The following is a 24291-nucleotide window of genomic DNA, read 5'->3' on the forward strand; positions in this document are numbered from 1 at the left end:
CTGGCCCTCTCCTATTCTCTGTGGGTACCATTCCCATAGTCCAGTCTCTTGAAATTTTTGTCTTAGGATCCATTCGTGCTTTAAAAAATTTAAGACCTTAAGGAGCTTTTGTTCCTATGGATTTATCCATTGATATTTGCTGCATTAGAAATTAAAACTAAGAAGCTTAAAAATATTTAAACATGTAAAAGTGCCACTAGTAAAATTGTTCTGTTAACGTAAGTAACACTTTTATGAGAAAATAACCTTTTTTTGTATTTATTTATTTTTAGAGAGAGGGGAAAGGAAGGAGAAAGAGAGGCCCATCAATGTGTGGTTGCCTCTCATGCACCCCTTCTGGCGACCTGGCCTGCAACCCAGGCGTGTGCCCTGACTGGGAATTGAACCGGTGACTCTTTGGTTCACAGGCCGGTGCTCCATCCACTGAGCCACACCAGGCAGGGCTGAAAATAACTTTTAGATAAGAAAATTGAGTGAGAAAATGGGTGGAGGCAGCTGGATTCCCATCTGTATCTGCACTCAATCTCTTGCTGTGTGCTAGTGTGGTATAATATGTGAAGAAAATGTGGCCCATAAAGACATATAGTGGTAAAAAGGAAGGCTTTTTAAACTTTTTAAAAAATTTACTTCATGATTTGAGAGATGGAAAAACATCAGTTCATTGTTCCATTTATTGATGCATTCATTGGTCGATTCTTGTATGTGCCCTGAACAGGGATCAAACCCGCAATCTTGGTTTATTGGGATGACTCTCTTGTCAACAGGGCTACCCAGCCAGGGCTTTTAAAAAGTCTTCCAGCCTTGGTCTGTGTGACTCAGTTGGTTGGAGTGTTGTCTGCTAGTCATAGGGCTCTGGGTTCGATTCCCAGTCAGGGCATGTGTGATCCACAGCCAGTTGGTGCGGTGCTTCTCTCTTACATCGATGTTCCTCTCTCTCCTTTCTTCTCTCCCCTCCTCTTTCTTAAAACAAACAAACAAATGAACAAACAAAAACAATGGAAAAATGTCCTTGGGTGAGGATTTAAAAAAATAGTCTTTCCAGATAATTGTGAGTATTTTTCTTGGCTGCTACACCAGCACTCAATATAAGTTTTTAAAGGTTAGTTGCAGTGTGGAATCTAAAACTGTGTCTTTGAACTTTCATACTTTGTTGCATCAGAATCTGTGTTGCAGTTTGAAAGGATATGTACCCACGCATGGTTTTTTTATGTCCTTCATTCCTCATGTGGAAAATAATGGCTCACTGAATTATGCAGATCTTCCAAATGTTAATATATTTTATATGTGGTATAAAAAAATCATCATCATTACTATTACCAACATACTCATCAAAAAAAGACTTTAATTTTTGAGAAGTTTTCAAGCACACAGGAGTGGATTAAAAATTCTGATGTTTGCTTGAAAACTCAAATTTTATTACTGGCAATAAATACAGTTAGTTATTTTACTCGAAGAGCAGGCTAACTTTCCACTGTTGAGAAACTATTGCCAGATCGTCAAAGCTGAATAATATTGTTTGTCAGTTCTTTCAAATAAAGATGGTGTTCCATTTAAAAATGCAGCTGGCTCAGCTTGCAAGGCAAGAAAGCACAACTGCTTTTCCCGGTGACAACCAGCATGCTTTTGCGTGCAGAAGTGCTTCCCATTTCCTTACACAAAATATTAAAAAGACACACAAGGGTCGAGGTTTAATAACATGAGGGGTGTTCACCGCTTCGCCCAGGGCCCTTCTAAGTGAAACCGTCATCTGATTTTACTGCGCGTGTACGGATGGCAGTGAAGGACACCCTCAGGAAGAGTATAATTTGATACTGTTGTCTTGATTCCGACTAAGTCACCAGCAGTCTTACTCATTCACTATTACTTTTACGGCCTAATGTAAATGTGAATACAGTGAAAAAGGCAAATGACATAGTATTATGATAAAAAAGCTTGGCGCTTACAGATCTTCTTAAAGGGTCTTGATGATCTCATCAGGCCAGCGATTTTCAACCTTTTTCATTGCGGGGCACATCAACTACTAAAATTCTGTAGCACACCAAAATATGTTTTTTACTGATCTGACCAAAAAATAGGTATAATTTTGATTCATTCATACTGAATGGCTATTGTTTTGTTGTCTGTTGTCATTTTTTTATTTGACAATCTAAGGGAAAAGAGGTCAGTGCCCCTGGCTAAATAGTCACGTGTTACATGTTTTGAAAATTCTTGCGGCACCCCAGTTGAAAAAATCGCAGCCCTACGCAATTTAATCTGGCCCCAGATGTCGGCTGTAGGCCAGTAACTTGTACACCCTGGATCTCTTCTGAGTTCTGGACTCTGGGTTTCTGGGACATCACTTATTTCCCTTGCTTCTCTAATCTTTTCTTGCCTGTTTCTCATCCTCAGTGAGGAATAGGTTCTCCTTGTTCCTTCTTCGCCACACCTAAAACATCTGAAGGCCTCAGGGCGCAGCCCTCAGACCACTTTTCAGCTTACTCCTTCTCTAAGTGAGCTCGCACAGTCTCACAGATACATGGAAGAATGCATCCTGATTTAGGCTTCTGTCCACGTTTTCTCCCCTGAGCTCCAGATTCATCCAGTAGGAGGCCTTCAATAAAGTGGTAGGAGGCATTCAACAAGTACCTGTTGTATGGACAAATGTACAAAGAATGTTTTGAAGGGTTGATTTGGACGACAGGAAACTGATTGCTTCCATTCGAAATTCCCTTCAGAAATACCTGTTTCCTCACTTCCCATTTCTCTCCATGTGTGTGTCTCCACTTACACCATTTGACCTCTTGCTGAGTTTCTGTCTTTTGTTCACTAAGAATTTCAGAATGAATGGTACTTAAACATTTTACCCCATTTCTGTACATTATCTGGAGGCCTTGGCTGAGAAGAAAAACACGGAAGGCCTGCCATTCTGCCTGGTGTGTCCCTTCCTATGGTGGGTTTTCCTTTTTTTTGCAAATTACTAAGAATCAAAGGTATATGTCGTGGGTGTACACTTGGTACATGTGGGGGACAGTAATTTCTCAGCTCCTGCTTGTGAATCGTTTGTTCACAAGAGAGAGTGAATGTCATAGACAAGAAATCTGAAACCTTTCCTTAGCAACATTGGGAATTTTTCCCCGTTTCAAAGATTGATTTCTAAACTCGTATTTTAAATGTATTGATTGCTAGTGTTTTTGTTTACATAAACAGTGTTCTACAGCTTTGTCCCCTATGTCCTTGCCAATAGGAGACTATATTCTATCTTGCACTTCAGCACCAGAGTCAACATCTTTCTATGACACAAGGCTTACACACATTATGTTGTAGTTGTTGACCTTAAACAAATAGACAACTAGATATTTCTCCAGCAAAATGGGTTTATCCAGGAACAACAAACAATTATAATTCGGGACATGCAGTCTAATGATGAACCATGTTGTTTGAGATACAAAGGAGAGAGGAAGTTCTTTTATGGACTTGGGAGGGGCTGTTGTAAAGAGAGAGTTGTTGGAGGAAACTGGAAGTTCAGCGTGTAGTGACTTTTCATTGGCTGAGCGGTTACTAGATGAGGAGGAATCTTCTTCCTGCTGAGGCAGTGAAGTGATACCATGTCCTGTTGCAGAGGCAAAGCACTCCCTTCCTGTTGGGGTCAGTAGTGTGCTTCGAGTGACAGGCATGACAGCCCTCTCCTCAAGCTTCCCAGCTTGATTTCAAATGAGGTTTCTGTTTATTTTCACATACCACATCTCTGCTGCCTTGGACCTCTCATTTTTTCCATCCTGGTGACCTGGCACCACCATCCCTCCCACCTGAGGTCACCTCTAGGATCTCTCCCTCTCCACCTCTGCTCAGGGACTGGTGCTGTTAAGTCTGCCTGTGTGAGCTTCCTGGAATCTGTTTCCTCCTTTTGATTTGTGCTGCTCCCACCCCTTGGGGCCACTGCAGTTTCCTGCTTACAGGTTTCAGGCTTCTGATCTGAATGCTTCCAGTCTGTCCTTCTAACTGTTACGGTCACCCTTGTCAAAATGCAAATCCCATCACAGTCCATCCAGCCTCGCCCTTACAGAAGGAATGGCAGCACTGCGTATATAGAGTGTCTACTATAGTTCAAATGATTTGTATATGTTTCTAGTTCTGATTTCTGTACTCCCCGTACAGGTTGGGAACTGTCTGCTTATCGTCCCAGTAACGGATGTGCAAAGCTCTTGGGTAGCTTATCCAAAGCCACGGTCAGGGAGGGACTGAGTCTGGCATATAAACTCAGGTCTTTCTCCAAAAACCATTTGCTTTTCGCCTTTGTTTTTCTAATTTCTTGGCATTGCAGTCAAGGGTATTCATGGTCTGTCTGGGGTAGTGCGTAGCTAAAAGTTGGAATTTTTAAAAAACACGGTGGACTGTTAACTTCCCAAATAAAAGAAATTAAGACTTTCCATGATAAGCGATAGAAATGAGGCTGTATTTCCATTCCCTTAGCATATAAAATACTTTAATTATTAATAGTATTATAACTTACATTTGCTTCCTGCCAGGAACTTTTCAGACTGCTTTGTGTATGGCAACTTATTCAGTCCTCACAAAGAAACATGGACAAAACAATAAAAGTAACTAAGTCAACTGGCCTGAATAGCTACAAAAGGCTCCTGATGCAGAAAGAGTTAATGAATAAACCAATACCCACATTATTTTATGCTATAAAATAGGGATCAGTAAACTGTCCCATGTCCAAATGCTGCCTAGGTTGTAAAGGGTTAAAAAAAGAAGCAAAATGTGTGACAGTGCATGGCCTGAAAAATCTAAAACATACACCAGCTGGCGCTTTACAGAAACAGTTTGCAGGCTCCCGGTGTTAAAAAAAATTTTGTTCCCGGCCTGGCTGGTGTGGCTGTGGAATGAGCACCGGCCTGCTAACCAGAGGGTCTCCAGTTTGATCCTCAGTCAGGGCACGTGCCTGGTTGTGGGCCAGGTCCCCAGTGGGGACCGGGGGTGCGAGAGGCAACCACACATGGATGTTTCTCACCCTCTCTTCCTCCCTCCCTTCCCCTCTAAATAAATAAATAAATAAATAAATAACATCTTTTAAAAAAATTGTTCCTAACTTGTTCTGGGAAATGACCTCTTTTGAATGATGTTATTCACCTCTTTCTAGAAAGAAATCAGCATTCCGATAAAATGCTTAAGTGATTTTCTTGATAAAGTCTAATGGATTTAAGATCTGTTCTGGGAAACCAGTCTTCCACCCACCTACTTGACTGTCAGTCAAGAATCTACTGTTCTCCTACTAAACATTCTTTTCGCATCCAGTCTGGCAATGATTGTATAACCATTTTCCTCTGTAAAAGGCATATCCTGAGAGTGCGTCTTTGAGTTGGCTCCAAAGAGGTCTTTTCCTTTGCATTAGGATTACAGTGAAACTTTGACATATGTTCATAACTATAACTGTTCAGCTTCCGTTTTAAAACTGGTGGAAGTTTTGAAGTTTTGAAAAATTCTTTCCAAAACATGCAGACAGAAAGCAGGTTCTGTAAAGGAACAACAGCAAAACACTTCAGACTTCTGTGACACTCGGTGCCAGCGACTACGTCTCTAAAGGAAAATGTTGTGACTCCAAATTCAGCCAAGTGGGTCCCTCAAGTGCAAAGAAGCAGAAAAATATTTTCAGATACACAAAGACTCAGAAAAAATGCCTACATACCTTTCATAGAAAGGTGACCTGTTGTTGCATTTAGCTACCTGAGAGATGAATGAAAATAAACTGTAGAGGAGAGAAGTTGTAATTTTAAAAAGACTGGCAGTGAGTGATAAAACCATTTAGACTCAGAGTTAAATCTAAATAACTAACTATAGTTATAAATAGGACTGTCTTTCCTACTTTGATCTAAAAGTCTCAGAGTGCCTTAAAACCAGTAACCGAATCAACGAATGTTGGACGCTAGGGCCAAAGAACATACAGAAAGTGGCCAAAGAGGAAACATGGGAGGCACAAAAATTCTAGGGAACCCCCCGCAGGAAGCAACTAATGTAATGCACTTAGGTTCAAATAACCCAGTAAAAAAAAACCTCAGTGGACTTGGACTTACCTTCCCAGAGATGAAATTCAAATTAACATTGACAAAACTGAGATCTGTGTAAAGGACAGCTGAAGCGAAGAGTAAGTTCATGTTCCGTGGGCCCAGCAGGAGCTTCAGTGACAGCATCAACATGACCTGGACTGGAAATACTCTGTTACTAAGGCCGGCTTCTGTCTCTGCCATTGTCCTGTGAAAAGGCACCAGGCGTCAGTATCAAGGGACCTACCATTCTTCCCTCTGCAGTTTTGGGAGAAGCCAAGTTTGTAGCATATCACCCTGAGAGTCTGTTTCAACCTTGGAAAGGACAGGTGTCAACCGCTGGAACGTGGAAAACTATTTGTAAAATAAACTTTTACAGATAAATGGTTACAGTGGAAAACTGTGAGTATGTTGTCCACGATTAAATAAATAGAAGGGACATGATGAGATGCAGCATGGCGATTCAAAGGACCGGGCTTCCCCTCTGTCCTGAGGGCAGCAGACTGCCCTTTGCCTTGCGTCGGTGTCTGCTCTGTGTAAGCCGGAATGAGGGCCACCTAGCTGGTTTCTCTTCTCCGTGTGGTCGTGAGCGCTCTCCGCTGCCCCGGGAGTCGGGGAGAGAGACCAGAACGTGCCCTCTGGGTGTTCTTGTGCAGCTGTGTTGTTTCTCTGTTGTTTCTCTTCCCCGATGAGGACGGTTCCTCCGGCCTCTGGATCTGGTATGCCGGCTCAGTGGCAAGCCGAATCTCCACATGTTTCAGACAGGCCTGCGGCACCCTTGCCTGATTTCCAAGGCAGTACAGGCAGTCCCCTGCTTTTTCTTTTCTTTTGGCTTTTTCAGTGGGAACCAGGTGGGACTTGTTTGGGGAGGGATCACCAGTACCACCTGTGTGTGCGCATCTCCGCTCTGCCCCGACGTTCTCCTCATTCTCCTGTTAAAGTTCTCTGCCACAAGAATCTCATGATTAAACCTTCCTTTTATCAAAATAAAATTTTAGAAACTATTCTGTACACCTTGCCTTTCCCTGATCGTCTGATTTGCATGTATTTATTCTTCTAGGTTGGCGACAAAGATGATTCCAATCTTTATATAAATGTGAAGCTGAAGGCTGCAGAGGAGGTAAAAGCTAGAACAGCCGTGTGGTCGGCCCCACCCCACCCCAGGTCCTGCCTGTTACCTCTTGCCCTTTCTGCCCTTCCCGTAAAGATTTTTATCACCCGAGGACTTTAGTTTTGTCTATTTCGTAAGTCGGAACAGAGCGACTTAGAGCTTCGGCCTCTGGTTTACCCTTGAATGTTTTCTAGCCAATGACCTGCCTACTTCCCCAAGAGCAGGAGTAGTGGGCAGGGAATTGCTTGTGCAGTGATGACAGTGAACACGTAAATGACGAGCGGGTCAAAATGAGACTACTACTTCGGAATGTAGGGTGCATGCTTCCTCACACCGCACGGTTTGTTTTAGTCATAGCTGTGAAAGGAAGGGGCCCATGTCTCCAGTTCTCTTGCCAAACACCTGTTTTAAATGTTCACTTTTGCAGATTGGGATCAAAGCCACTCACATTAAGTTACCAAGAACTGCCACAGAATCTGAGGTGAGCTTTTAGGAACTGAGTGTTAAGAGGGCAGCTGAAGGCTTTCCTCTCTGGTTTTTGGCTTAATGGAGCTTGAGAGATGGATACATTCAGCATACAAAAGCCCGCCCAGTAGTTGCTTCCTCACAGACTCGGCCTGCAGAAAATCTTCGAAAGTACCTGCAGAGTAAGTGGTGCGGCACTGGGGCACGAGGGTTCGCTCCTCGAAGTGTGATTGCAGCAGCGTTTGTCTTCACATCACCTGCAGTGTTTATTAGAAAGGGGTCCTTGGCCTGTAGTTACATGCATGTCATAAACCGAATGTGTATTCTGTTTCGGCGATGCGACGGCACTGGCAGTATCAGCATCTGTGATTAAAGTCACAACGGTGGTTCTTATAGGTAGGGGGTTAACTGAAGGGGCAGGAGGGAGAAAGAAATTTCTGAGGTCATGGAAATGTTCCCCGTCTGCACTGTCCAGTAGGGTAGCCGCTAGCCCCATGTGGCCATTGAATTAAAATGAAATAAAATTTAAAATTCAGTTCCTTGGTTATATTGGCCATGTTTCAAGTATTTAATAGCCACTATTGTATAGTAAGTTGTAAATTATAGAACATTTCTCTCATCACAGAAATCTTGATTTGAACGATGGTACCATAGGTATCACTGCTGAAGTTCTTAGTTCTTTGATGGGTGTCCGACCAGACCCCTGAAGAAGACGTTCTGTGTTAAAGGAGAGCTGCTCTCAGGGTCCGGGGGAGGCGCCTTCTGAGAGGACGGCAGTTGAACTCTTAGAGGGAAACGGGACAGCCTCTCTTGGACTCGGAAAGTGTGTCTCCACCCTTTGATTTCTCTGCGGCTTACAGACTGCACGTGGTATTGTTTTCAGGTGTTAAAGCACATTACATCTTTGAATGAAGACTTCACCGTACATGGGTTCATAGTGCAGCTACCTTTAGATTCAGAAAATCCCATTAACACCGAAGCAGTGATCAACGCGATCGCGCCAGAGAAGGATGTGGATGGGTGAGTGTGGCCCGACTCTACGTCACATGGCACGATTCCAGTTATGATTTATTTCTATGTCCAGAACATACCATATTTGCTTCTGAAGGATAAAGACACCTAATTTACCTTCATCTCCCTATTCATTGCTTTCACTGTTTTAGATTGACTAATATCAATGCTGGAAAACTTGCTAGAGGTGACCTAAATGGCTGTTTCATCCCTTGTACACCTAAAGGATGCTTGGAACTCATCAAAAGGACAGGTAAAACCAAAAACCAAAAACAAAGCACCATTTCTTAGAGACCGATCTTCACATGTGGAGGTATAGAGGGCTATATTGTGGGTCCTACATAGCTGGACTTGATTGGCATAAGCAACCTGTCTGCTAGGGGCTTTACCTAAATCCTCACTTAATTTTCTCAACAAGCCTATGAAATAGTACTCTAATTGTCCAAAAGGCTCTGAACGATGGAGTAATTTGTCCCAAGAGGCAGCAGAGCCAAGGTTTGAACTCAAAGTTATTTGAGTTCAAAGCAAAATTGTGTGTGTGTGAAAAAATCACCTATATGGTAGTAAGAATTGAGATGGTATATAAGGACGCAGAGTGAAAAGCCCCCCCCACCCCCCCGGCACCTAGACCTACCTGTGGAAACAGTAGTTCTAGAACTAAACAGATGGTTGGAAACAATCTCTTAACAATTAATTGGCTGTATTATCTTATTACCTAGTCAGCATCTTGGTATTTTAATTTCATCACAAATGCCTTTAGCAGAGCTTTTTTTTTTTTTTTAACGAGGAAGTGTGTCCTATTTAGGGGAAGTGGATCAGAAGTTTCAAGTGGAAAATGTTGACCAGTGCAAAAGAAAAATTTTCTGTGGTTGGCAAGAAAAGGTCAAGCTACAAGCCTTGGGACAGCTATTGGTCCCTTAACTAAATTTATATTCTACAGCATATTTAACAAACAGCTTGTTACAACTTGATAAAAACAAATCCCACGAGCCTCAGCAGCTGCAGGGTCCCACTTCCTTTTATTGACAGTGAAGCTGCCATTTGCTCTAATGCAGCTTTGAGTCCCTTGCTGAATCCTAAGAAGTATAGTAAGGTACCTTTTAAACACTTCAGACTTTGAGGGCTTTGCTTCTAGATGCTTATGATGTTAGCATTATACAGAAGCTTATCTTTTTGGGATAAAATTAATGTTTCGTAAGAAGCACAATTGAAGCACCAACTGCCTTACACAAGAGTCCACTTCAGTCACTGCTAGGAAGAGGGGCTCAAACAGAGCCCTCAAGACTTTATTTCTGCTTTATTCTAGCTCATTCTCATACTTCACTTGGTCCCCAGCAGCTCCAGCCTTGTTCCGTCCTTGTGCCTCACAGTCATGGGATTGGATCTCATTGGCTGGGATGAAATGTGATCACTTGTCCGCTATTGGGTGCGCTCACCCAAACCATCTCTATTAAGTAGGGTGTATCTGTCACAAAAAAGGACATTGGTGTAGTGCCACAGTAATGGATGCTGAGTAGGCAGAAAGAAAGCCTTCTACTACAGTTAAAATCCCCCTTTATCACTTCTCAGCAAATGACCCCGTGGTCAGGCCCTAAGCCAAAAGAGAAATTTAGGTGAGGAACTACATAAATAAGCTTAGCAAAGTTGGAAAAAATCACCAATAGTAACCTAATTCCCCTCGCTTCCCTCCACTCCTTTACAGGCCCCCTACTTGTTATAACTTTTTCCCATGTAATTTAATCCGATGTCTTCTTCCATATGGCTGTTTATTAGCTGTTATGTCAGGATTTCTTTTTTTCTTTGAGTGTAGGTTTTCTTCCCACTCCTCTGCCACTGACTCAATGGTTCTTGGCTTAAGCTGCTCTCAAAAACCCACAGCAAGAAGGACACATGTACAAGCACCAATTTGTAGCTAAAACCCTAGAGCTGAGAATATTTCCTAAGAAAGAGTGTTTTTAGGAAGACTTCTTTTTGAAGCTCAGAATATGTTTTTGTGCACTTGTTCCGAATTGCCCCACTTAGGTGGCATGCAAAGGAGGGCAGCTCCCCCCAAGCTTTCTGATGCACACTGGCTTTTCTCTCAGGGGTGCAGGTTGCCGGGAGGCACGCCGTGGTGGTCGGGCGCAGTAAAATAGTCGGCGCCCCCATGCATGACCTGCTTCTGTGGAACCACGCCACAGTGACTACCTGCCACTCCAAGACTGCCAACCTGGACGAGGAGGTATGGAGTCCATGGTGGAGTGGAAGACGATCTGTGTGTGTGTGTGGTGGGGTTCTCACTCAATGGGAATAGCTAACGTTAAAGTGCCAGAAACTGCCATGCCCTTCACCTCATTGTCTCATTTAACCGCTATAATAATTCTATGATTCTTCATTCATTTCACAAGATGAAGAAACAAATTCACATGAAAAACTTGCCCAAGGTTATACAGACTTTGTTCTGGCTATATTCTTCCTACACCAGGCCCCCATATGGTAGAGTGGGATTAGCAGAATAAGCACTGGGATTGACCCCTGGCAGCCAGATCCCAAATTGATGATAACAGCTGTGACCTCAGATAAAGGTGCTCCACAGGTGGATGTGGACAGAGGTCCTAAGACGTGTGTCGCAGCTTGTTCTCGTGTATACACATCCCTGTTAACAGTGCAGTCTGTTGTCTGTCAAATGTGGGGAGAGAGTGAGAGAGAGGCCCAGCACCTTGTCTCGCAATCGTCCCCAAGCAGTGCCCTGCCGAAGGCGGGAGTTCCCATACTCCATAGGAGAGGGAGCAGTCTCTGGATGTTTTGACATTCAGGGACATCTCCCCGGGCTGTGGCTCCAGGCCTGTGCTCCCCCCTGTCCTGCAAGTTCTCATCAAGTTCCCTATTTGGTAAAATCCTTGTGAAAGGGGAGCTTTGGGCATGTGCAGGAGTGAGCGTAGCACATGAAGAGCTGTCAGTGAGTGGCCTGCAGAAAGTAGCTGATGACAGTGAAAAGTTTGTGCAGGGATGAAAGGGGTGTCCTTGCCACATTTAGATTTTTCCTGCGTCACTCTTTAGTTTCTGAAGTCAAAACCCTGTTTCTGTAGGTCAGTAAAGGTGACATCCTGGTAGTCGCAACTGGTCAGCCTGAAATGGTGAAAGGGGAGTGGATCAAACCCGGGGCAATCGTCATCGACTGTGGAATCAACTACATCCCAGGTGGGTGTCGCCAGGGGAGGAGGGGGGTTTCTGGCAGAGGGCTGGACAGAGGGGGATGTCTAGGTCATCAGCTGAAGCCTAAGTGAGAACCTTTGTCCTGCTGTAGGTGTGCAGTGCTCAGGTGCCCTGTGACTGGCCCGCCTGTGGGTGCTCACAGTTAGTAGGTGCCGTAGCCACCACTGCACTGTGCTGCTCCCAGGATGACGGTGTCCGGGGAGAGAGCCAGAGAGGGGGCAAGAGGGAGGCTTCCCTCTGTCTTTATGTACAGATTACCCCTTATTTTAACAAAGGATAGATGGGTTTAAAATAGAGTGTCATCTTTGCAAAGTGCTGTGAGCCTGCAGGAGAGGGGGCTCATTCTGCCAGGAGTCCACTAGAGGGCTTTACAGAGAAGGCGTTTGACCTGCTCTTTTTCTAGGCACAGAGGGTCAAGCTGGCCTTACAGCGGTGTCCGCAGCTGTCCTTGGCCTCCAGCTCCCTAATTCATGCCTCACTCCCGTTTTCATTTATGATATCACCATTCTGCCTTCCCACAGTCTGGAACCTTTTAGTTTCCTTCCCAATTATTCCCTCTCTTGGGTTTATCTTTAAATACTACAATTTTTCCTCTCTCCTGTGTCCTCAGTCAGTGTCACCATTGAGTGTCACCCCCTTAGCGGGATGGACTGCTGTGAATTCCTCACTGGTCTGACCCCCATCGGATCCAGCTGTCTGCTTTTGCCATACTCACTGTGACACGGGCCCATGAGCTTCTCCCATGTTACTTGTCTCATTCCCTCACCTGTATTAGTTTCAGCCACCTCTGCCGCCCCCTTTCTCACGTGCACCTTGTGAATACCTGTCTTAAATTGTTGTAAACGGACCACATGCCTTCCCACACACACCTGGTTTGTCCTTGGCAGCATGTACGCCCGCACCTTTAGCGGAGCAGGCTGTTCCTTCATGTTTTCAGCCACAAATTTGAAAAGGCAGTACGGGGAATACTGGTATATGCACCTCATAGACTCACGAAGGAGCCATCTTTCATCGAAGGGCTGTCTCTCTGCATCAGGCACTTGGGCTACACAAAATTGCATTCATTCAGCCGTGATCTTCACTTTCAACCCCTTCCTCCTCACCTCCTCTCTGTCTGAAACGCCCCTTGTTCCTTTCAGACCTTGTCTAATTCCCCCTCAACAAGAGATGATCTCTCCTTTGGAAAATCCTCTCCCTTGCTCCATCCCTCCGCATAGACTTGGTGTTTCTTGTATCCTGTGTGTCTCATACTTGGTGGCCTGTGCTCTCCTCCACTAGTTCCTCAGCCTCGGGTCGGTGGTCTCTGCTGCCCCACGTCCAGTGTATGCCTTCTAACTGCTTGCACTCATGTCTATTCAGTTGTTGAAGGGAGTTATAGCAAGAATAATCTTTTTTCTCCCTTCCCATCTCAAGTTTGAGATACAGACAGTGAGCTGCCAGGAATATTAATCACTGTCAAGCCTTCACTGTTTTTAACCTGCCTCCCACAGTCCCTACCATGCTTTTAAGACAGTAGCGCATAATTGAGCACTCATTTTTTTTTTTGTAGTGTAATTATCTAATGGGTGATTAAAAAGAAATGCTCACCTACAACTCCTTACTTTTGACTACTTGCAATATGACATTCAAGCTCATGCTGTTTCAAACCGTGCATCCTCTGTATAATATTTCTGCTTTGGGCATTGTTGGCGGGGACCGGATTTGAGGGAGACGAAGAGACACTCACTTGGGTGGGGAACTGAAGTCTTACAGATAGGTATGAAAGGTTGACTTAAGTGTGAAACGTATCACCCTGCTTGCATTTATTCCTCATTGAGATGGTAAAATATGAGTAAGATCAATGTACTACTTCCTTTCTGGCCAGCTGTATTTTTACTGACGCTGGGCATATAAGTGAATAAATATCAGTGAGGTTGGATTTCGTTGTTCCCCAGAATGGCAGAGTCGTTGAGTTGTAGGCCGTGGGTGGGCTGCAGGATCTAAGGCCTGTTCTCCTCCTTCTGTAAGGGCCGTGCTCCACAGTGGGGTCACTGCTCGGTTCAAATTATGATTGTTTAAATCACGTGCATGGTCCACTCAGGGAAAACATTGTAAGTCACTTGCCAAAAAAGAACGAATTAAAGTGTATACTTTTATTTTTTCCAAAAAAGGAGTATTTTTAAGTTTCAAGTACAGAGCAGAAAGAATTGGCCAGAGAAGTATGTCAAAGTGTTCTCCCTGCTTGGTTTACTAAGATAATTTGAGAAGGGCTAGATTACCAGTAAGTTTTATTTGGGCTTATAAAAAGAGGGGACAGACTCCCCACCCTATCCCAATCCAGTCTCAGCTTATCCAGCACAGTGGTCTCCATACTGGGTTCTGTTATTAGGGGTCCCCCAATTAAATGCGAAGGAGTCAAGTCTCAGCTGGATGGATCTTCAGTTGAATTTTGCACCTATAGTTCCCAATGAGAGAGAAATTCTAGGCCTGAGGTGTTTAGCCAAGACGTTTGTCGGTTACTAAAGCCATACACTTACTTAGGTGGGGAAGTGGTCGCTTTTGCCACTGACCACATCATACTTTCCACGAAACGCTGCACGCCCATCAGAGAGCATTCCGGTCAGCCCTGATGGTGCTGGTGAAGCGGCAACACTGAGCCCAGCCGGCGCAGCATTTATGTGCAGTAAATCGCCATGTCTCGCACATACTGAGAAACATGGAGAAACTGACTGACGTTAAAACAGAGAAAGAGGTCCCAGGGTATTTGAAGCTAACTTCAGCGTTAGGCTGTGAAAACCTGTACAAAAGACAAGCCCTTAACAGTATTTCCTTGGTGTTTTGAAATGACTGTAGTGGTTATAAGAGGAAATGTTCTGCCAGAGCTGCTGCTTATAATCTTCTAGAAACCTGCAAACTACCTGAGGAGTTTTTGTTTGTCAGCTCCTTGTAGTACCTGTAGAAAATATTTTATTTACAGTGGGAAGAGAAACTCTGAAGTTTGGAGAATGCTTTTTCAGGCTCAAGAATATGCACATTGTCTCACTTGGTTCTCAGCAAGCTTGTGAAATAGGTAATATTAATCCGTCTTTGCATCTTTGGACTTATGATCAGAAGAAGCTCACAGGGGCTGAGGACTAGCAGTTAGTGGAAGAGCTGATCCTACGGCCTAAGGCTCTTAATTCTGGCCTTTTGGCTACAGTCACCCCTCGGTTTACATTGGCTGTAGGTTCTTGGAAGCTGGTTTTTAAATGAAACAATATATAATGAAACCAATTTTACCACAGGCTAATTGATATAAGCAAGAATTAAGTTTTTATGGCATATATCTGGTCACAAAAAAATCACCAAACTTCTAAATAAAGACTGAAACACTTTCAATATTAAACATCAAAATAAATGTGAGCTATATGTACATTTAAGAAAGATGAATAAAAATGAGTGAGATCATTATTTTCCAACCTACTTCTTCCAGTTCAGGGGCACGGGTGGTGGCAGCCTAGTCCTGCAGTTTGGGATGCAAGGAGGGAACCAGCCCCGCCCAGGACCCCTTCCATCGCAGGGCGCATCACACATACCCACACTCAGAGGGGGATGATTTAGACACGCCAGTCCACCTCACATGCGCATCTTTGGGATGTGGGAGGAAACCAGAGCAAATCCACACAGACGTAGGGAGAGTGTGCAGACCCCCACAAACAGTGGCCCCAACCAGGAATCAGGTTTTTTTTTTCCATCCACGTTATAACAGAATGACATTGAATGAGATGATGTTATTTGGGGACCTGCTGTACTCTGATGCATCCTCTCTTGGTTGTGGAGATGTGATCAGAGAGGATGGTGAAATGGCTGAGGTCCTACGAAATCCTGCCTCGGAAGCCTTAGAGCTGCCAGGTCTAGCCCCGTGTCCCAGCCCCTCCCAGAAGTGCTCTGAAGCCCAGTGGAGATGACTTTTATCTGAGTGAGCAATGATGCATCACTGGGTTTTGTTCCCTTGAATAGCTATTCTTTGCTTGTAAGAATTGTAGTTATTCTTGTATCTTTTTTAGGGAAGTGTAATTATATTCTTTGCTTTTCACATATATTTAAGTAGCTGCTCCTCTTTGGAACTGGATTTTGAATTGTTCCTCCATCTCATGCATGGAGCTTACAAAATGCTGGCGGTTGCTGTAGAAACGGTATCTGGCAGCTGTGACATAGTTGAAGCTTTGTGCACCCCAAAAATTCCTTTGTAGGCCTCGGCAAATTAACATTTTAAAAGGAGCTCATTATAAATTGGGTAGTTGGCTTTAAGAGTAAAAAAGAGTTGGTATTTTGTTTGCCACCTGACAGACTACAAAAGGACTCTTCTGGTTCTGAAAAACCATTGAAACACCTTGTGAATTTTTGCAGGTAAGTTTATCCCTAGGAAATAGCAACCACCTGTCATCTCATAGCTTTTAAGTAAAGCAGGCACTTGAGCCAGAGGGGACTACACACCCTAAATTTTACTTAGTTTTTGGAACAAAGGGTTGTAGTTAATCACTTAATTTAGAAATAAACACCAGGATACAATTCTGAGACTTTGTTTTGATTTTTCCCCCTGCCTGGACCAGACGATACAAAACCGAGTGGGAAGAAGATTGTGGGCGATGTGGCATACAGTGAGGCCAAGGAGAGGGCAGGCTTCATCACTCCTGTTCCTGGCGGCGTTGGGCCCATGACTGTGGCCATGCTCATGCAGGTGCGTTCGAATAAAAGTTTCTTATTAGTTCTAGGAAACTGATAGAATTCAAGTTACTGCTTTTCTCCCCAAGTAGAAATGTCATAAAACCTGCTCAGAAGCTAAGTAAGGATAGAATCTGTTGAAGGAAAAGAAGGTAGTGGAAGAACAGGGAGATAGAATCCGTCGTATTAGCAGAGGAAAGTAGGGAAGGCACGATTCCCATTTAGTTTGGAATATAACTTCAGGAACAGAAAAGTGCAAACACTTTTTAACCCACACCAGCTGATAGGGCATTTTAGGTGCCTGTAGACACTTGCCTAGAATTGAAGCACATTCATAGGTGGACCACAAAGCTGTCCATTTTGTGATTGAACTTGAGTGACCTGGATTCAGAATTGAGATGGAGGTTAAAATAATCAGCTACATCCCATTTCTGTCATTTTGTTTAGAGCACAGTAGAGAGTGCAAAACGTTTCCTGGAGAAATTTAAGCCAGGAAAGTGGCCGATTCAGTATACCAAGCTTAACCTCAAGACACCTGTTCCTAGGTAAAAATAAAATTTTACAGGTTTCAAACTTTGTGGGTTGTTGGTTTGTAGCCGTGGTGACACATACACCCCTTCTGAAATTACCGTCAGTGGTTGGAGTGGGACCTTACTAGGGTTGGATTAATTAATTCCATGAATAAAGATTGATTCACCATTTCTATATTTCTTTTAAGTGACATTGACATATCGCGATCCTGCAAGCCAAAGCCCATTGGTAACCTGGCCCGAGAAGTTGGTCTGTTTTCTGAAGAGGTGGAACTGTATGGGGACACAAAGGCCAAAGTTCTGCTGTCGGTGCTGAAACGCCTGAAGTCGCAACCGGATGGAAAATACGTCGTGGTGACTGGGTGTGGTTTTTATTCATTTGCCAATCAAATCTTAATATTAATCTTGACTATTATTATTAGCAGGGCTTGCATTTACAGTTAGCATATATATATGAAGGTTCCTTTACTTTGGTTTCAGCATTTTCACCTGCTTTAATCTGTACAGTCATCCTGTGAGGTCAGAGTAGAATATAACCTTCAGAGATGAGAAAATTTGTCAAGTTAATGCAAGAGTTGGGTCTTAAAACCTGGTCTTCATATGGAATTGCTATTTTTTTAAACCCTAAGTTCATTAATTCTTTAGTTCTATTGAGCATTCTTTTTTTTTTAAGATTTTATTTATCTATTTTTAGAGAGAGGGGAAGGAAGGGAGAAAGACAGGGAGAGAAATGATGTGAGAGAGAAACATCAACCAGCTGCCTCTCAGCACATGCCCCAACCCGGGACCGAACTCACAACCTAGGCATGTGCCCTGAGGGGGAATTGAACCACTGACCTTTCACTTTGCTGGATGACATCCAGCCAACTGAGCTACACCAGTCAGGGCAAGCATTCATTTTTATTGCTTGGCTGACTTACATATAAAAGCTAGTTTTTGAGACTAAATAGAGACATTTAAATCATAGCAGTGTCTTTCTCTACAAGGTAAAGTATATTTGCTCCTTACAGTGGGCAGAGCAAAAGCACGGCAATGTTTTTTTAATTTAAAATTGGGAGGAAATTACAACTAATACTCCTAAGATCCTTTTCCGGTCTTTCGTCTTTCTTATTATTCAGATTAAGAATCATTCTCTAGGGTCTGTGAGGTCTGACTTAGTGATTCACATCAATTAATTCCCCTGAATGTAATTTTGCCTCTTTTGCTTTCATCTTGAAGAATAACTCCAACTCCCCTGGGAGAAGGGAAGAGCACGACCACAATCGGGCTGGTGCAAGCCCTTGGAGCCCACCTCCATCAGAACGTCTTTGCGTGTGTGCGGCAGCCTTCTCAGGGCCCCACGTTTGGAATAAAAGGTATCGGTGGGACCGGGCCTTGGGTGGCCAGAATACACCTGCCTCTCCTTCAGGCTTCCCTGGACTCTCTTGACCCATGAATGCTTGTGGAGTCTTCAGCTTATTTAGACACTAGGAATGTCTTCCTCACACCCCCTGTCATGGTGCTTTTGGTGAGGGCTTTCCTCAGGTCACCCCAGCTCCTGCTGTCACTGTTTGACGCTGCACAGGAATTCCTGTGATGGGTACTCTGTGGGCAGATGTACTTTTATATGACTAATAGTCAGCTGTCTCAGTAACGACAAAGGTAATCATAGCTATCAGTCACCGTGCTGACTTTCTGGAGACATAGGCAAACCCTACAGATACTGTACCCTGTGGGAATAAGAAAAGCCTCCCCTCGTCGAGTATGTGCCTTATGCCAGGTTTTGTGCTAAGCAGTTGATGCATATTATTTTATTTTCTAAGATAAGATAGTGTCCCCATTTTACAATAGCAGCAACTGGGACTTCAGAGACAGCTAGGTCAAAGGCACTGTTCTTAAGTACCAGGGTGGGCCCCATGTCTATTTCAAGGTCTAGAACAGCACCATCAACACAGTGTTTCACCTGGCACGTAAAAATACAATGTCAGTAATCGAACTTTGCCTTCAGCGTTTGGTAGCTGCAGTACTGCAAATGTCCTTTTAATTAAAATTATGTTTTATTAATTGTAATAACTTCTTAGAGTTCGTGTTCTCATTTGCTTAGTGGATGGGGTATCATATATTCTGCTTGTTTTGACGATTCCTATAAAAGTTAACTCAGGTACACCTTTGCTCTTCGGCCTATCGTTTTGATCTGTTTCGTAAATGCGCTTAGTTCTGCTTTTGAGCTGAAATCCCTTTCAATATCAGAATGAACCTTTTTTCCTTGTTCTGCTTATTGAACCCAGTATTTCCTTCATGTCACAAATTGCCTCATTTTTTCATTGCGTGGTCCCTGCCTCATCAAAAATTTAAAAAATCCATATCTCCAAATCCTGGATTTTTTTTACTGGCTTTTGGTTAATAATCCAAATATGCCAGCAAAAATCTAACGGTTAATCTTTTTTCTAACATATGTCTCCTATTTAGGAAGAATTACAGTTCCTGTGTTTGTGTTTGGTGTGTGTATTTTAAATATTGCTATTTTTAAATGCCAGAGTAGTGTTTATGAGGGTGCGAAATTGAACGGGTTTGCCTTTATGTAACCGTAGTCTGGGTCTTTTCACAGATGTCAGGCATCACAGGGAACCTGTTTCCAAAGATAAAGAGTAGGTGTGTACGTGTTCTTGCTTTGTCAGGTTGACTCAGATTTCAGCTGAGAGACTATTCAGCGCAAGAAAGATCCGGTGTTTTCGCCTGATGCAAAAAAATTAAAAACGCTGATCAAATCTGTCTAAATAGTTGTAAAAAGTAAATAAATAATATGCATAGCAATTACAATCTATTTGGTTTCATCTTTGTGGAGAAACATGCTTAACCTGAGCCTCACCCTTGACCTGTCCTCTAGGTGGCGCTGCAGGTGGTGGCTACTCTCAGGTCATTCCTATGGAAGAGGTAAAGTGTCCCGGGAATTGGTTGAATCAGACGGTTTATTATAGTTATCCTCCAAGAAATTAATCTTTTTGTAAAGGTCTTAGTGGTCAAATGATTCGTCTTCCAACAGAAGCGACACTGAAGGGAAAAATATCTTAATTTGCAAAGTTTTAACACAGCTTAGTTTTTTGACATGAAAAGAACTTCAAAATCTGGTTTTCAGGGGGAAATTAATAATTTTAAGCAAGTGATCAAATGAAGCATGAGATTGGGAAGAACCGACAGGGAGTAAATTCAGAGTAATAACTAACTGTAGAAGTGTGAGCAATGTACGGACAGAGATGGGTTGCTCCCTGTACTCCTTGCTCGCTGTTGAAAGGACATTAGTGTGTCCTCAGTGACTCAGTGTTGCTGTTCATCCTGGTGGTATGGTGTGTGTGGTGACTGGACTGTCACTTAGGGAAACCACAGTTTCCTCTGAAGACAGTAGTTTATGTTTTCAACACCTGCCTCTCTTGGCCGTTTGTCCATGAGCTGTGCTGCCGTCGGCTGTCCATTGGCTTTAACATAGGGGTTCATGTGGTTGCAATAGATTGAATGTGCGAAAGTTAGAGGACTGGTGTGTCTCCTGCTCTGTTGTAGTTTAATCTGCACCTCACTGGTGACATCCACGCCATCACTGCAGCTAATAACCTCGTGGCTGCCGCCATTGATGCCCGGATATTCCATGAACTGACCCAGACTGACAAGGTATGGCTCCGCGGCCCCATGGGTGCTTTTGAAAGGGTTCAAGCACCTGAATTAATGTTGGTCCCTTGGGTGTTGCTGGTGCAGGGAGCAAGGCAGAGGGGTCCCTTTCATTTAAAAGCCCTTCTCCTCCTTTTCTTTAAGGCTCTCTTCAATCGTTTGGTACCATCAGTAAATGGAGTGAGAAAGTTCTCTGATATCCAAATCCGAAGGTTACGGGTAAGCTTTCCCCTCCTCATTTTTGATATGGTATGCAGTTGAGTAATTGGTAAGAGGTAAAACTCTCCGTGGAGTAGCCTATTTTGGATAAAGTTACACCCATAACCATAGCTTTAAGGTCATGATGTACATAACAGAGATGGGTGGTAGGGGTTATTTCCCATTTATCTGTAAGTTATCACTGGTTAGTCTTGAAATAAATAAAGCACTGACCACCTGCCCTCAGCTGCAAAGACTGCCACTTCCTCTGTAGCATGGGCGGGAGTCAGGGTGGCAGGCCACAGCTGAGTGGCTTTTGAAGTTTGCATCTCTGCTCTTCCCAGCACTGGCACCTTAAGCAAGAATGGTTACTTCTCTATTTAACCTGAGTTTCTACTGAAAATATATAGTCATTAAATATACACTATTCCAATCACACAGCCGGAAATCTCACTCCTAGGTATTCTCCAAGGGAAATGTGAACTTGTGTTCATACAAAAACATGAAAGGTTTTAGAGGCTCTAGTAATAATCCCCCAAATCGAGAAACAACCCGAAGGTCCTTTTTCAGTGGATGGATGGATAAACAAACCGGCACGTCCGTGAAATACAAAGGAATGAACTGTTACCTTGCTTGTGTGTGTATCCATAGCTGTTAGTCTCACTTTAGTTTTAGTTTTTACAACTTGATATTTTGATGTTGTAAGAATAATACATGAAGCTCCCCTTTACCCAAATGCATCGTTTACATTTTGCTCTACTTGCTTTACAATTCTGTCGCCATTTATGTATGTGTATTTTTTTCTAGACTTGAGAAAAAGTGACTTTTACACAATGTGATATTCCTTAGCTTATTTTGTTTTTACACCCCTCCCCCCAATCCTATGCATCAGGCGAGGCAACTATTACCCTATTTATAAAAGAGCTGTGTTCTGTGAGGCAGCAAATACCCTGGGAAGAGCCAGCAACTTCTAATCTTGCCTTTGTTGATGGAACTTCCTGTCAGATGTGAGGAGGCACTGGACTAAATGTTAAATAGTCCTTTAAAAAGCTCTAGGATTGGAAATCCAGGAATTTGTCTAAGGCCACAGTACCCCTCACCAGGTTGCACCTAGATCCGCAATCCCCTGTCTCCTGGATCCCCAAGCATCCTCTGTTGCCCAGTGTTCCTGCAGTCTGCCTCCCGGGGGCGCAGTCTAGAGTGCGTTGTTAACAACAGATTCTCAGCCTAGTAACTTCTGTAAACAATGCCCTATGCTAGGAATGCAAGGGTATTTGACAAGCCAGTGAGCTCCAGCCCTGAAAACATGTCTGAGGTTTTAAAACAAAGCCCTCCTAGCACAGGGACAGAACTGGGAAAGAGGAGGGCTTGCTGGAACCCACTCAGACCTACCATGAGTTAGAAGGAGATTACATTTTATAAGCATTTTCCATTTCAGTGTGTGACCCATGTACACACTATAAATAAAGTTGCCAAGTTCTATGAAGAGGAAGAGACAAACCCTTTTTGTGCCTTTTGAAACAGTAAGAGGGCTGTAAAAGTGTAGTGGTATGTTAAAAATATGTTCAAGTGGGATTTGTATTGATTTATACTTTATCTTTGCCCTTCCTAATATTTCATTTGAATTGGGCTCCTCAATTGTCTGATTGAAAAGGCTTTGCACCTCCTTTTCCTTTCAGTATGTTTGGGTTTGATGAATTAGGTACAGCACTTCTAGGCCTAGAGAAATGTGTCTAAACAGCTATAGGGACAAACGTGTTGATAATACCTTTGTACATGTGTGAGTAGGAAATAAAGGTTTCACGAAAGGGATCATAGTTTTTCCCTTCTGAATTAAACGTGGTTTCTGGTTTCTATAGGGGGGCCCCTCTCCGGAGATAGAGAATCAGAAAATTTTTTAAATTTATTATGCTTTTGTTTGTATCGTCTTGTTTTATATTCTAATTTTACTGCCTCTTCAGAGACTAGGCATTGAAAAGACCGACCCTGCCACACTGACAGATGAAGAGATAAACAGATTTGCTAGACTGGATATTGATCCGGAATCCATAACCTGGCAAAGAGGTACCGGAGCCATATGTATGTCCTATTTGTTTTGGTTGTACCGCGCGATCCACGCCCTCTGTGAGAGAGGTTAAAATGCGGGGTCTGGAAGCCGTGTATTGGTGTTTTCATGGTTAAGACACGACCAGGATGGTGAATTACTCATATTTCTGGCCACCCCCATCAGCTCTCTCCTTATTAGCTGTAATCAGACGACCTTTTGTTGGGTTCGTTGGGCATTTGCTGGCCATTCTCTGTTGATCGGAGTGAGGGTGGTTTCACAGAAGCTCATGCATATGCCAGAAATAACATTTTGCAAGTTTTCTGTTTAATCACTTTCTGATTCATCTTGCCCTTTATTCTCAGAACTCTTGTCTGGCATAAGTGACTTGATTTTTCTTGTAGCTCTCTAGCTTGCCTACTCCTTTTAACCTCATTATATTAAACTCTCCTGTAGCAAAGCAGGTAGCCTTCAAGGTTTAAGCCCCTGGCAGTTTAGTGTGTGAGCTGCCTGGTTTCACTGCCACATGTTGCTTTTCTCTGTACACAACCAGCCCAGCTTAGACTTTTATTCCGTACCAGTACATCCATCTACCCGGGGTCCCTGCTGAGAAGGAGTTTTCATCGACTCATGCAAAATGCAACTAATGGCCAGTTTATTGACTGTACTTGTGATTTTCATTGGCTCAGTAACTGTTGCTGGCTAACGGCGTTTTTAAGATGACTCTTAATATATAAAACCATACTGATACTTCTCTTCCTTTGCTTCAACAGCATTATTAGGCAGATGGTTTGATATTTTATGAGGAATAAGCTAAAGACCTTTTTTGAAAATTTATCATCTCAGTCACTTTTCCTTCACTTTAATGTCTAATTTATGCTTTTTAAGAAAGCAAAAGCAGACCAGAGGGAAAAAATGAATCATACCCAATTGACTGGCTATTTTACACAGAGATATTAGGTACAAGGAACTTGATATATATTTTTTGAAAAATAAGGGCAGACTTTACATCCTTCATTTATCAAGTGGAGTGTGTGAGTGTCTCCCTCTGGGTGCCAAACGAGACGCCGCTTTGGGTGTTTCTTCATCTTCATGGAAAATAATTTGGCATATTATCAAGTGCCTTACGAATGCCTCTCCTCTTTGACCCATTTAGAGTCTTACAAGTGTATTGTTCATTTTGTATTTTGTTATTGTTTGGCACTTCATGCAAAAAACAAAATTGGAAATACACTAACATGTCAACAGTAATTAGTCCTGAGAGGTAGAAGTAAGATAGATTAGTTAGCTGGTTGATCTTTGCTGTGTTTCCAAGGGTATACAGTTGGATAGATATTCTGTCCCTGGAATGGCAATGATTTCTCCTCGGTGTGCTGAAGGAAACAGCGGGTC

The 24291-nt window shown here is 43.2% G+C and overlaps 1 protein-coding gene across 2 annotated transcripts in view; it reads left to right on the forward strand.

Moving 5' to 3' along the window:
* The window catches only part of MTHFD1 (methylenetetrahydrofolate dehydrogenase, cyclohydrolase and formyltetrahydrofolate synthetase 1), a 54874-nt gene that overhangs the window by 12992 nt on the left and 17591 nt on the right, over nt 1–24291 (forward strand). For both annotated transcript variants that reach the window (XM_024567765.4, XM_024567766.3), the window contains 14 exons: nt 7084–7143; nt 7562–7615; nt 8483–8619; nt 8763–8863; nt 10695–10831; nt 11679–11790; nt 16377–16504; nt 16936–17033; nt 17207–17380; nt 18237–18373; nt 19885–19931; nt 20553–20660; nt 20802–20876; nt 22817–22919. In XM_024567765.4, the coding sequence (XP_024423533.2) occupies nt 7084–7143; nt 7562–7615; nt 8483–8619; nt 8763–8863; nt 10695–10831; nt 11679–11790; nt 16377–16504; nt 16936–17033; nt 17207–17380; nt 18237–18373; nt 19885–19931; nt 20553–20660; nt 20802–20876; nt 22817–22919 (1471 nt within the window). The remainder of the gene's footprint in view (nt 1–7083; nt 7144–7561; nt 7616–8482; nt 8620–8762; nt 8864–10694; nt 10832–11678; nt 11791–16376; nt 16505–16935; nt 17034–17206; nt 17381–18236; nt 18374–19884; nt 19932–20552; nt 20661–20801; nt 20877–22816; nt 22920–24291) is intronic.

Source organism: Desmodus rotundus, chromosome 7 (genome assembly GCF_022682495.2).
Source record: "Desmodus rotundus isolate HL8 chromosome 7, HLdesRot8A.1, whole genome shotgun sequence".
Lineage (NCBI taxonomy): Eukaryota > Metazoa > Chordata > Mammalia > Chiroptera > Phyllostomidae > Desmodus > Desmodus rotundus.